Genomic DNA, 14,797 nt, shown 5'->3' with positions numbered 1-14,797 from the left:
CAAAGGAATACATGGCAGTAAGAAAGGGAAAAGGTAGGGCATTCCTGAGGCACAGGGACGGATCAGAGGTATCTATATACCAATTTAGGAAAGTATTGAGCATGGTGGTCCGCAAATTAGGCTGGGAAGAAACGTATTTCGCCCCACACTCATTTAGAATAGGGGCAGCGACATCGGCGGCAGGAAAAGGGTGCTCAGCAGAACAGATACAAAAGCTAGGAAGATGGAAATCCACGGCGTACAATATGTTAGACTGAAACGGGGGCAAAAGCAATTAAAAAAAAGTTGCTCCAAATAACGATGTGAAATGGTGTTGCAAGTATCATCTGGAAAAATAGTTAACTCTCTTTCAATTTCTATTACAGATAGAGCATTAAAGGGACACTGAACTCAAATTGTTTCTTTTGTAATTCAGAAAGAGCATGCAATTTTAAGCAACTTTCTAATTTACTCCTGTTATCATTTTTTCTTCGTTCTTTTGCTATCATTATATGAATAAGAAGGCATCTAAGCATTTTTTTGTTTCAGTACTCTGGACAGCACTTTTTTTATTGGTGGATGAATTTATCCACCAATCAGCAAGGACAACCCAGGTTGCTCACCAAAAATGGGCCGGCATCTAAACTTACATTCTTGCATTTCAAATAAAGATACCAAGAAAATGAAGAAAATTAGTAAATTAGAAAGTTGCTTAAAATTTCATGCTCAAACTGAATCACGAAAGAAAAATTACAGTACAGTAAAGTACAGTGTCCCTTTAAGGGTGTGGATCGTAGGACATTCCTACGTGTATTGGGCTCAAGCACGAGCGAATGCGTTGGCGCAAGGCAGGCATCTAGGTTTCACACATCAGCAAGCTAACATTAGGTGGTTAAGAAAGAGAGGAATGTGGTGGGACGAGCTAGTGCCAACAATACAAACAGCAAGGAAGAGGTGGGGATGCCCCAACGTGTTAATAATACACCTCGGGGGAAATGACATAGGAATTGGCCCTTTTAAAAGACCTGGAAGATAAAATCAAAGGCGTAGTCAAGTTGTTGAGCGTAGCATGGCCTTTGGTGAGAATGATATGGTCAAATATCATATCGAGGACAAATTGCAGGAACTCATACACCAGGCGAGCTGGCTATAGATCTAGAAGAAAGTTGAACCAAGTGGCGGCAAAGGCAGTGAGAGAGGCAGGGGGCTAGTATTGTAGCACCCTATGATAGCAGCAAAGCGTGAGGAGATCTTTCGAAGGGACGGGGTGAACCTTACGGACGAAGGGAACGACAAGCTACTGAAGGACATCGTAATGATGATCCAGGACATAATAAAGGTAAGGAAAGGTCAAGGAGGGCAAAGAGAATAGTTGGCTGAAAGAGAAGGCTCTTTTTGTGGCGGTGAAATTCAGGTCCAGCACGTGGGCGGGGCATGAGGGGGTGGGAGGATCCCGTGGCATACACTAGCCTGGAGGGGTGACCCGGTGGTCTATCTAATAGGCGGGCTATGCCATGGGTTCTCCTTCTCCCCTCTTGCCCTGCCAGGGGTGGGGTGTGTGGTACCCCCCCAATATGTGGGACCCTAAGTTCATGTTATATGCAAATGCTGGTGCATTTTTTGTGATGAGTTATGTTATATGTACATTGGCACATTTTTTGCTCTGCAAACAAAATTGCCACTGATTGGCAAAATTTAAATAAAATAGTGAACTTTCCATTTTTTGCAATAACTAACGTGTCTGTGTGTTTATTTCAGGTTGCAATATTAAGGTAATAGGAATTAAGAAGTAAGGGGCGCGATCCGATATACGGCGCAGGTTTCGGTGCAAGCATGGAAACCTGCCCCGCCCGTAGTTTCAGCTCGCACAGCGAGCTATCCCATATATGGCGCCGGCATTTGCTAAAGTGCCGTAAGTCGGACAAACTAGTGATGTCCAGAAATCTGCGTAAGTACAAATTTCTGGAGTCGCCAGTGACTTACGGCACTTTAAAAATTGCCGCCGCATAAAAAAACTTACTAAAGTATAAAATATCCCGTAACTGTCTAACACGCCTCCCAAAAATAACGCGACACGTATACCCCTCTATCCGCAATCCCCCCTCTCACTCCTAACAATAAATATATTAACCCCTAAACCGCCGCTCCCGGATCCCGCCGTCAGCTACATTAACTATATTACCCCCTAATGTGAGCCCCCTACCCCGCCGCCACCTACATTAACTATATTACCCCCTAATATGATCCCCCTACACCGCCGCCACCTATTTTAACTATATTGCCCCCTAATGTGAGCCCCTACCCCGTCGCCACCTACATTAACTATATTACCCCCTAATATGATCCCCCTACACAGCTGCCACCAATTTTAACTATATTAACCCCTAATGTGAGCCCCCTACCCCGCCGCCACCTATTTTAACTACATTACCCCCTAATCTAATCCCCCTACCCCGCCGCCATCTATAATAAATGTATTACCCCCTAAAATACTAAAATGTCCCTACCCTAAACTAAATTACAAATAGCCCTGAAAAGGGCCTTTTGCGGGGCATTGCCTCAAAGTAATCAGCTCTTTTACCTGTAATCTGACCCCCCTACACCGCCGCCACCTATATTAAATATATTAACCCCTAATCTAATCCCCCTACACCGCCGCCACCTATATTAAATATATTAACCCCTAATCTGACCCCCCCTACACTGCCGCCACCTATATTAACTATATTAACCCTAATTATATTAGGGTTAATATAGTTAATATAGTTATTATATTATATATATTATTAATTTTCGGCTAGATTTAGAGTTTTGACGGTAACGACCCGCGTAGCTAACGCTGGCTTTTTTCCCCCCACACCTTTTAAATACCGCTGGTATTGAGAGTTCACAGAATGGCTGCGTTAAGCTCCAAAAAAGGAGCGTAAAGCATAATTTACCGCCACTGCAACTCTCAATACCAGCGGTGCTTACGGACGCGGCCAGCTTCAAAAACGTGCTTGTGCACGATTCCCCCATAGGAAACAATGGGGCAGTTTGAGCTGAAAAAAAACCTAACACCTGCAAAAAAGCAGCGTTCAGCTCCTAACGCAGCCTCATTGTTTCCTATGGGGAAACAGTTTCTAAGTCTGCACCTAACACTCTAACATGTACCCCGAGTCTTAAACACCCCTAACCTTACACTTATTAACCCCTAATCTGCCGACCCCACTATCGCTGACACCTGCATATTTTTTTTAACCCCTAATATGCCGCTCCGTACACCGCCGCAACCTACGTTATCCCTATGTACGCCTAATCTGCTGCCCCTAACACCGCCGACCCCTATATTATATTTATTAACCCCTAATCTGCCCCCCCCAATGTCCCCGCTACCTACCTACAATTATTAACCCCTAATCTGCCGACCGGACCTCACCGCTACTCTAATAAAGTTATTAACCCCTAAAGCTAAGTCTAACCCTAACCCTAACACCCTCCTAAGTTAAATATAATTTAAATCTAACAAAATAAATTAACTCTTATTAAATAAATTAATAAATTAATCCTATTTAAAGCTAAATACTTACCTGTAAAATAAACCCTAATATAGCTACAATATAAATAATAATTATATTTTAGCTATTTTAGGATTTATATCTATTTTACAGGCAACTTTGTATTTATTTTAACTAGGTACAATAGCTATTAAATAGTTAATAACTATTTAATAGCTGCCTAGCTAAAATAATTACAAAATTACCTGTAAAATAAGTCCTAACCTAAGTTACAATTAAACCTAACAGTACACTATCAATAAATTAATTAACTAAACTACCTACAATTATCTACAATTAAACCTAACACTACACTATCAATATATTAATTAAATAAAATACCTAAAAATAAATACAATTAAATAAACTAACTAAAGTACAAAAAATAAAAAAAGAACTAAGTTACAAAAAATAAAAAAATATTTACAAACATTAGAAAAAGATTACAACAATCTTATTAAACATACCCCTAATCTAACCCAAACCTCCCTTAAATAAACCTAACACTAAGCCCCTGAAGATCTTCCTACCTTATCTTCACCACGCCGGGTATCACCGATCGGTCCAGGCTCCGAAGTCTTCATCCAAGCCAAGTGGGGGCTGAAGATGTCCATGATCCGGCTGAAGTCTTCATCCTATCTGGGCAGAAGAGGAGATCCGGACCGGTAGACATCTTCATCCAAGCGGCATCTTCTATCTTCTTCCATCCGACGACGAGCGGCTCCATCTTCAAGACCTCCGGCGTGGATCCATCCTCTTCTTCCGACGTCCTAACACAGAATGAAGGTTCTTTTAAGGGATGTCATCCAAGATGGCGTCCCTCGAATTCCGATTGGCTGATAGGAATCTATCAGCCAATCGGAATTAAGGTAGGAAAAATCTGATTGGCTGATGGAATCGGAACAGCCAATAGAATGCAAGCTCAATCTGATTGGCTGATTGGATCAGCCAATCGGATTGAACTTCAATCTGATTGGCTGATTCCATCAGCCAATCAGAATTTTCCTACCTTAATTCCGATTGGCTGATAGAATCCTATCCTAACGCTGGTTTTGACGGCTGACGCCAAACTCTAATGGCTAGATTTAGAGTTTTGTCGGTAACGACCCGCGTAGCTAACACTGGCTTTTTTCCCCCGCACCTTTAAAATAGCCAATAGAATGCAAGCTCAATCTGATTGGCTGATCCAATCAGCCAATCGGATTGAACTTGAATCTGATTGGCTGATTCAATCAGCCAATCAGAATTTTCCTACCTTAATTCCGATTGGCTGATAGAATCCTATCAGCCAATCGGGATTCGAGGGACGCCATCTTGGTTGACGTCCCTTAAAGGAACCGTCATTCGTCGGGAAGTCGTCGGTGAAGAAAGATGTTCGGCGTCGGCGGGATGAAGATGAATCCGGAAGAAAGAAGATTGAAGATGCCGCTTGATAGAAGACTTCAGCCGGATCATGGACCTCTTCAGCTCCCGCTTGGATCAAGACTTCAGCCGGATCATGGACCTCTTCAGCCAGCGCTTGGGCCAAGACTTCAGCCGGATCATGGACCTCTTCAGCCCCCGCTTGGGCTTGGATGAAGACTTTGGAGCCTGGACCGATCGGTGATACCCGGCGTGGTGAAGATAAGGTAGGATGATCTTCAGGGGCTTAGTGTTAGGTTTATTTAAGGGGGGTTTGGGTTAGATTAGGGGTATGTGGGTTATAATGTTGGGGGGGTATTGTATGTTTTTTTTACAGGCAAAAGAGCTGAATTCTTTGGGGCATGACCCTCAAAAGGCCCTTTTAAGGGCTGGTAAGGTAAAAGAGCTTTTCTATTTTAATTTTAGAATAGGGTAGGGCATTTTTTTATTTTGGGGGGCTTTGTTATTTTATTAGGGGGCTTAGAGTAGGTGTAATTAACTTAAAATTGTTGTAATCTTTTTCTAATGTTTGTAAATTATTTTTTTATTTTTTGTAACTTAGTTCTTTTTTTATTTTTTGTACTTTAGTTAGTTTATTTAATTGTATTTATTTGTAGGTATTTTATGTAATTAATTTATTGATAGTGTAGTGTTAGGTTTAATTGTAACTTAGGTTAGGTTTCTTTTTACAGGTAATTTGGTAATTATTTTAACTAGGTAGCTATTAAATAGTTATTAACTATTTAATAGCTATTGTACCTGGTTAAAATAAATACAAAGTTGCCTGTAAAATAAATATTAATCCTAAAATAGCTACAATATAATTATAATTTATATTGTAGGTATATTAGGGTTTATTTTACAGGTAAGTATTTAGCTTTAATTAGGATTAATTTATTTATTAGAGTTAATTTATTTTGTAAGATAAAAATTATATTTAACTTAGGGGGGTGTTAGTGTTAGACTTAGCTTTAGGGGTTAATAAATTTAATAGAGTAGCGGTGAGGTCCGGTCGGCAGATTAGGGGTTAATACTTGAAGTTAGGTGTTCTGTGATGTTAGGGAGGGCAGATTAGGGGTTAATACTATTTATTATAGGGTTAGTGAGGCGGATTAGGGGTTAATAACTTTATTATAGTAGCGGTGAGGTCCGGTCGGCAGATTAGGGGTTAATAATTGTATGTAAGGTAGCAGCGACGTTGGGGGCGGCAGATTAGGGGTTAATAAATATAATATAGGGGTCGGCTGTGTTAGGGGCAGCAGATTAGGGGTACATAGGGATAACGTAGGTGGCGGCGGTGTGCGGTCGGCAGATTAGGGGTTAAAAAAATTTAATAGAGTGGTGGCGATGTGGGGGGGCCTCAGTTTAGGGGTACATAGGTAGTTTATGGGTGTTAGTGTACTTTAGAGCACAGTAGTTAAGAGCTTTATGAACCGGCATTAGCCCAGAAAGCTCTTAACTCCTGGCTTTTCTCTGCGGCTGGAGTTTTGTCGTTAGATTTCTAACGCTCACTTCAGCCAAGACTCTAAATACCGGCGTTAGAAAGATCCCATTGAAAAGATAGGATACGCAAATGGCGTAGGGGGATCTGCGGTATGGAAAAGTCGCGGCTGGAAAGTGAGCGTTAGACCCTTACCTACACGACTCTAAATACCAGCGGTAGCCCAAAACCAGCGTTAGGAGCCTCTAATGCTGGTTTTGACGGCTAACGCCAAACTCTAAATCTAGGCGTTTGTTAATAATTAATATAGTTATTATATTATATATATTAACTATATTAACCCTATCTAACCCTAACACCCCTAACTTAATTATTATTGCAATAAATCTAAAGAATATTAATATTATTAACTAAAGTATTCCTATTTAAAAATAAATACTTACCTATAAAATAAACCCTAAGATAGCTACAATATATTAACTAACGTGTTTATACTATAATATAGTCCTAAGTACCAACCTGGCAATAATAATGGTTAAAAAAATGACTAACAATGTGAATATTCAAACAGAGAGAGTTGGATTTAACAATAAATCTTTGTCACTAAAAAAAGTCTCAAATTACAACAAAAGAGTGTCCATATAATAAAACCAAAACAGGATCCCACGACGAATGGGGACAAAGGCAGCTCTCTCCAATAGTGTGCATAAAATCAAATGGAGTCCTAAAAGATAGAAAGCGAGAGGCGCTCTTGGTGCAGCAAGTTCAAAAAAGAGAATACCAAACCAAAGAACAAATTGAAGGTACTCACAAACAAAATTGCACATTCAGTGCAATAACGAACAGGCAGAAGCTTCTGAGCCGCTCGGCTGACTCTCTGTGGCTGTGACTACTGGAATCCAGAATGAGGCTCCACTTCCGATACCGGTCACCAATCAGGAACGCCAGCAGGGAGAACACTGCGCCGATAATACCTGGCGAAATAGACCCAACCAGACGGGTCTATCCAGAAAGGATTAAATAATTCAAAGTCCAGAGCAAGACTTAAAAATCCAAAACATTTTATTTAAAACATATAAAAGTGTTGCTTAGCAAGGCGTTTCTCGGCTTTGGGCCGTTTCATCAGGCTATATTATTTCTCCAAGTCTTGCTCTATTTAAACCCCCTCAAACCAATCAACTGCTGAGAGTTTGGTGTGCCTCCTATCTTGGCCAATGCATTAGTTAAAGGGACACTCAATCAAAATTAAACTTTCATTATTCAGATAGTGCATGCCATTTTAAACAACTTTCCAATTTACTTCCATTAACTAAATGTGCACATTCTTTTTATATTTAAACTTTTTCAGTCACCAGCTCCTACTGAGCATGTGCAAGAAAAAGTGTGTATGCATTTGTGAATGGCTGATGGCTGTCACATGGTACGTGTATGCATTTGTGATTGGATGATGGCTGTCACATGGTACAGGGGGAGTGGAAAGACATAACTTTTAAAATTGTCAGAAAAAAAAATCTACTACTCATTTGAAGATCAGACTAAGTGCTATTGCATTATCTTGTTATCTTGCATTTGTTGATTATGCAAATCTACTGTGTTAACTGGTCCTTTAATACAATCGGGACCAGTAACCAATCAGATCTGACAATTGGGACACTCCTCTGAAGTGTCAGAGTATATACATTTGCGTGATAATTGTAATACTTATTAGATTTGTTATATGCTATTTATGTGTATATATTCCCTGTGTACTCGACTAAGACAAAAATAGTATACTAAACATAATAACTCTAAACGAAAAACTAATAGTGAATAAGTATCGCTAGGGAATAATAGTTCCGGTTTTTCTGACCTAATGTACTAAACTATATTAGTAATCATGAATATTAATAATTCATAAAAAGGGTATAAATTGCTGTTAAATACAATTGGTACTATTACAATAATAATGAAAAAATAATGAAAAAAAGAGTTGAATAAATATTATAAAAAATATATAATATAACCACTAAGATATGTTTCACTAAAAAACAATAAAAAATAATTTATAAACTTAGATATCATTTGATATATCTTCAACTGGTAAAAAATTAATAGGCTGTAAAAACACATATAAACTACCCGCTAAAAATTCCAGAAGTGGATACGGATAAAGGTAAATCGACAAAATATAATAAATAAATGAGAATACAAGATCTCTAACAGGACCACATAAAACCCAAAATAATATAGAGGACCATCTAATAACTCTACCCAATACTACCTAAATGCTAATGCCATTCCTGACTAGATATAAAATATTAATGGATAATTGTGATTGGTAGAGGTACTTGCTGAATGTTTGATTGTGAATGAAGGTAAATATGTGTGAAACTATGTTATATGTGTAAATATAAAAGCTAAGCATCATTAAATAAATAATATTATATTAATGTTGATGTATAAGATGATAGTGTATGAATATTGATATGTGCTTATAATAGTGTGTGTTACTGTGTATTACTATGTGTTACCCATTATAAGAGAACCATTAAGACTAAAAGTGTGTAATTTGAGTGATGAGAGCCTATATGATGACTCTAATATAGTGTATCATGTGGACTGCAATGGTGTGTGCCTAAAGAAAAAAATAAAATAATATTCGAGAATGAATGTACCATGTGATATAAATCATAAGAGTAAGAAACTAAGGACAATTAATTATCAAGTGATAGTGACACTATGTGTGATGATTTAATATAAGTGATGTCCTTAGTTAATAGGACAGTGAGAAATAAGTGCCTACAACTGGGGTATTTTATAAAATAAAATATGAGAAATAAAATAAATGAGGACTACTAGGGACAAAAATTAAATAAAAACTAGGGGTAGATAAATACAAATAGGTGCCACCGGCAAAGGTTTTCTGTAGTGTAAGGTATGAAGAGTATAATAATAATAATTTCCCTATGAATAACATGATACCCTATTCCTTAAAAAAATAAATTAAAAGATTTAATGAAAAACATATTTTAAAATACATTTATGTAAAAAACATATATTTAAAAAGCTGCTAGATCCACATTTAGATTTAATCCCATAGGATGAATAGTTTTTAATTTGTGGATCCAATAAGTCTCCCTTTGTCTTAATCTCATAAACCTATTGTACAAATGTGAGACAGGGATTTTCTCGATGGGAATAATCGTATAACAATTTGGATCACGATTGTGTTTTGAATGGCAATGTTTAATTATGCTATGGGATTTTTTGTTTTTAAGAATACTACAGAAGTGTTCAGACCACCTATGGCTGAGGCGTCTGATAGTACGACCTACATACTGGATCCCGCATTGGCAGGACAACAAATAAATCACATAATGTGAAGCACTTCACATTATGTGATTTATTTTTATGGGCTGGTAATAGAGCTGATTACTTTTTGTAATTTAGTTTAGGGTAGGGACATTTTTTTATTTTGGGGGGCTTTGTTATTTTATTAGGGGGCTTAGATTAGGTGTAATTAGCTTAAAATTCTTGTAATCTTTTTTTATTTTTCGTAATTTAGTGTTTGTTTTTTTTGTAATTTAGTTTAGTGTATTTAATTATATTTTAGTTTAGATAATTGTAGTTTATTTAATTAATTTATTGATAGTGTAGGTGTCTTTGTATTAACTATTTAATAGCTATTGTACCTAGTTAAAATAAATACCAAGTTACCTGTAAAATAAATATAAACCCTAAAATAGCTACAATGTAATTATTAATTATATTGTAGCTATCTTAGGGTTTATTTTATATGTATTTAGTTTTAAATAGGAATATTTTAGTTAATAATATTAATATTCTTTAGATTTATTGCAATAATAATTGAGTTAGGGGTGTTAGGGTTAGATAGGGTTAATATAGTTAAAGGGACACTGAACCCAAATTTTTTCTTTCTTGTTTCAGATAGAGCATGCAATTTTAAGCAACTTTCTAATTTACTCCTATTATCAATGTTTCTTCGTTCTCTTGTTACCTTTATATAAAAAAGAAGGCATCTAAATTTTTTTCTTGGTTCAGAACTCTGGACAGCAGTTTTTGATTGGTGGATGAATTTATCCACCAATCAGCAAGGACAACCTAGGTTGTTCACCAAAAATGGGCCGGCATCTAAACTTACATTCTTGCATTTTAACTAAAGATTCCAAGAGAATGAAGAAAATTTGATAATGGGAGTAAATTAGAAAGTTGCTTAAAATGTCATGCTCTACCTGAATCACAAAAGAAAAAAATTGGGTTCAGTGTCCCTTTAATATATATAATATAATAACTATATTAATTATTAACAAACGCCTAGATTTAGAGTTATATAGGGTTAATATAGTTAATATAGGTGGCGGTGGTGTAGGGGGGTCAGATTAGGGGTTAATATATTTAATATAGGTGGTGGCGGTGTAGGGGGATTAGATTAGGGGTTAATATATTTAATAGAGGTGGCGGCGGTGTAGGGGGTCAGATTACAGGTAAAAAAGCTGATTACTTTGGGGCAATGCCCCGCAAAAGGCCCTTTTAAGGGCTGGTAATAGAGCTGATTACTTTGGGGCAATGCCCCGCAAAAGGCCCTTTTCAGGGCTATTTGTAATTTAGTTTAGGGTAGGGACATTTTAGTATTTTAGGGGGTAATACATTTATTATAGGTGGCGGTGGTGTAGGGGGATTAGATTAGGGGTTAATCATTTTAATATAGCTGGCGGCGGGGTAGGGGGATTAGATTAGGGGGTAATGTAGTTAAAATAGGTGGCGGCGGGGAAGGGGGCTCACATTAGGGGTTAATATAGTTAAAATAGGTGGTGGCGGTGTAGGCGGATCATATTAGGGGGTAATATAGTTAATGTAGGTGGCAGCGGGGTAGGGGCTCACATTAGGGGGTAATATAGTTAAAATAGGTGGCGGCGGTGTAGGGGGATTAGATTAGGGGTAATGCAGTTAAAATAGGTGGTGGCGGGGTAGATGGCTCACATTAGGGGGTAATAATTTTAATATAGGTGGCGGCGGTGTAGGGGGATTACATTAGGGGTTAATAATTTTAATGTAGGTGGCGGCGGTGTAGAGGGATCACATTAGGGGGTTAGACATTTAATGTAGGTGGCGGCGGGGTCCGGGAGCGGCGGTTTAGGGGTTAAACACTTTATTAAGGATTGCGGTTGACAGGTAGACATTGCGCATGCATTGGGTGTTAGGTTTTATTTTGAAGGCAGTTTATGGAGTTACGGGGCTCCAATACTCAGCGTAAGGCTTACTACGCCTGCATTTTGTGGCGAGGTGAAAATGGAGTAAGATGTCTCAATTTTCGACACGTAAGTCCTTACGCTGTATATTGGATACCAAACTGCGCTGTCCATGGGCCAAAAAACTATGGCCGAAGGCAGAAATATACGAGCGTAACTTCTATGTTACGCCGAATATGTGATACCAAACCAGCGCAAAATTTGGCGTTGCCGGCTTTTGCGAGCGATGCTGCATATCGGATCGGGCCCAAGGTTTTAAGTGTTTATTGGTAAACGAATGGAAGCCTCCAAGCCCTTAGCCTTTTTGGTTTCTGTAGGTCTTTCTCTTTCTTATAGCTATACGTTCTAAATCTAATGACAGACTATGGTCTAAATACAGATTTACAATCCAATTGGGGTAATTATACATCTAATCCTTATATAAACACATTGTAATGAGTCAGAGTCAAGCCTCAGAATTGTTTCCTTACATAAAATTTATTGGATGCTGCTGGATAGATTCTTGTTGCAGCATCATTTAAATCCCAACATTAGATAAAAGATACAGAAGTTTCCGGTTCTGGATATAACAGTCTAAAGTTATTATTCAGTGTCCATGCTAAAAAAGTAGAAATATTTCACGGCTCTAGAAAAGAAAGCGAACCTTTGAAACAATTCTGTATATGTTTGTAAGACTCAGGAAAAGAACCTAATTCAGTCTGCTGGAGTTACAATTTTATGAGTGTGTTGCATAAGTCTGCAGACAGAATAACACGCTCCTACATCTAGAAGTCCAGCAATAGTTATTCGGCAACTACAGGAAGTTTCCTTCAAAAACTCACATGTACAGTACTGATTTGCATGGGGTTGCAATGTTATCATCATAACTATCCAATAATTAAACTCCTGTTGCATTTGACCTTATGTTTCACCCCTGTAAATCACTAATATACTAATATCACTTAGCTACAATCTGTTTAAAATGCTGGAATGAAGAATGGTGAGCGCGATTGTGATTGGCGATTAGGAGAGATTTTTTTGGAAAGCAGCAAGCCAGCAAATGAAAATATATCTAATTTGCTCTGTCCTAGTGAGATATATTTACAATTAAGTTTTGTATAATAGAGTCGCAGCTCTCCTAATATTATTAATGGGACATCTGCTCATGTAACTTAGTTATATATGTTATGAAAATGTGTCACACGTACAAACGCGTTACAAACACGCAATAGTGATGGCGTGAGAGGCAATGAGGGGTTTGTGTTGCTATGAGAGCTGTGGCATACACACTATTTTTGAGACGCAGCGAGGGGTTAATGTTATTAGGGACAGTGCCGTGCCTCCTTGCAGTGCTGTCAGTGAGATCCCTCCCATCTTCGGCACCGCTTGCTTTCCTCAGCCTTGAGTCGGCTTCTTTCCCCTCCCCTTTGCCGACTCTTCTCCTCCTCTTCACTCTGCTCTCAGCCTCTGTGCCTTAGAGCTGCACTCGCTGGAAGATGGCGGACTGCAGCACACTGCTTGATGAAGATCTGGAGTCTTTCGTTTTTAACTATCTGAGTGACAGCCCGGTAAGGAGCACCTTTAAGGGCAATTGGGTAGGAAGGCTTAACCAATTACTGTGCTATTGATGCAGATTGACAGTGTGTGCATTTTGCAGCTACACTGACAGGTTGAATGATCCCTCTGTTTGCGCACCCCTATTTTGCACCCCATGGCTGTACAAACCCCTGTTATTACTTTGAATTGTCTATGCCATTTCTTCTTTATTACGTGCACCCAGTATTCTCATTTCAGACCCATTTAACTGAGCACTATCAAATACACACGTGCTGCTTACTGCTGAGCTTCCCATGCTGGGTGCACCTCTTATTTCCACGCTTGGCATGCACCCTTTATTACCCAGTGCTGCCATACAATGTATGCTGCTGTAACTAGTTCCCCTAAATGCCAACACACTGATTGCTCACGTTGTACGTTTGTATTTAACTCCTTAACTACAGGTGAGTGCTGCAACCCATTGCGCAAAATGCTACTAACGTTAAACATATCTGTTTTCCAATGAACTTTAACCCCTTTTTATTTACATTTGCTACTTTATAGTGGTCTTTTCCAAATCCACAATTCTTTTACATGGGCCCTCTGTACACAGCTCATTGATACTGTACTTTCAGCACCACGTTCACGTGGACTTGGGGCACTTCATCCCGTGTCTAAAGCAATTTGTGACCACAGCCTTTTGGAGTGAAGATCTCTAAATCGTCTATCTACCTTTTAATAACAGTGCAAGTTTTCACTTTCATTCATTTATTTTCGTGCAATCTAGCAGCCATGAAATATCACACGTGGAGGATTAAGTGGCTTTTCTGTTATGGCACCAGAGCAAATAATCGTGTACAGCTAATTTAAGTGAGGTTGAGTTTCTAGGGACATGTGCAGGTTCCCCTTTGGCTGGATATGACAGAGCGAGAAGTGGCCAGTTACCCATGCGGTGTGTCAGGCGCTTCTAGCAGGATGTTACATGTGGTGCTAGGCGAGGGGGCGTGGAGCTCTCCTCCTCTTGTCTGCCTATGAGAGAACAGCTAACTATACGATTTTAACTTTCACAATTACATTCTCGATCACACTCACACACGTTATGCAGACTTCCTAGTAATTTCCTGGTTTGTGCTAATGTCTGTGCTCTGCGGACACCAATCCTTAAAATAAGCAGCCAGCATGATAACAGAAGCTAAAAACACAATGTGGTTATTTTAAAATCAAATACAATTACTCTGTGGGATTGGAAATATAAAATAATGTACTATGCAAATGGTGCATGTGGCTTCTGCAGAATGAACGTTGAGATGTTTTTGTATTCAGATCTAACAATACGTTCATGATAATATTGTCAGACTGGTGCTGCCCATATTTTAATATAAATATGATTTTTTTTAAACCCTGCTGTTTAGACTGCTGTAACATAGTCTACCTTTGGCAGGTGAAATTCTGGGTGTGATGCAGTACATGGCATGTTCTTAGCTTCCTTGTAATTTGGTTAAACAAAAGCTGCATTCAGTAATTATATGCCTAGATTCTTGGTATGAGGATTCCTATTTTCTGTTTTTGTTGCACGTATTGTTTTGTAAGAGCTGTGTCTGTCACCCATGGCTGTTGGTTTTATAACCACAGACTTATAGTTATAAAACAGTATTTTGGGCTTGTGTAAGAGGCAA

The 14,797-nt window shown here is 38.6% G+C and overlaps 1 protein-coding gene across 2 annotated transcripts in view; it reads left to right on the top strand.

The window, feature by feature from the left end:
* Positions 1-12,999: 12,999 nt before the first annotated feature.
* PPARGC1B (PPARG coactivator 1 beta) overlaps positions 13,000-14,797 on the top strand; it is a 189,236-nt gene continuing 187,438 nt past the window's right edge. Inside the window, exon 1 of one of the 2 annotated variants that reach the window (XM_053717093.1) lies at positions 13,000-13,153. In XM_053717093.1, the coding sequence (XP_053573068.1) occupies positions 13,082-13,153 (72 nt within the window). In that variant the 5' untranslated portion in view covers positions 13,000-13,081. Of the gene's footprint in view, positions 13,181-14,797 lie in introns of both variants that reach the window. The other variant, XM_053717092.1, reaches the window with a different exon arrangement.

This window comes from Bombina bombina, chromosome 6, assembly GCF_027579735.1.
Source record: "Bombina bombina isolate aBomBom1 chromosome 6, aBomBom1.pri, whole genome shotgun sequence".
NCBI classification, from domain to species: domain Eukaryota; kingdom Metazoa; phylum Chordata; class Amphibia; order Anura; family Bombinatoridae; genus Bombina; species Bombina bombina.
This window is presented reverse-complemented; position numbering and strand designations above follow the sequence as displayed.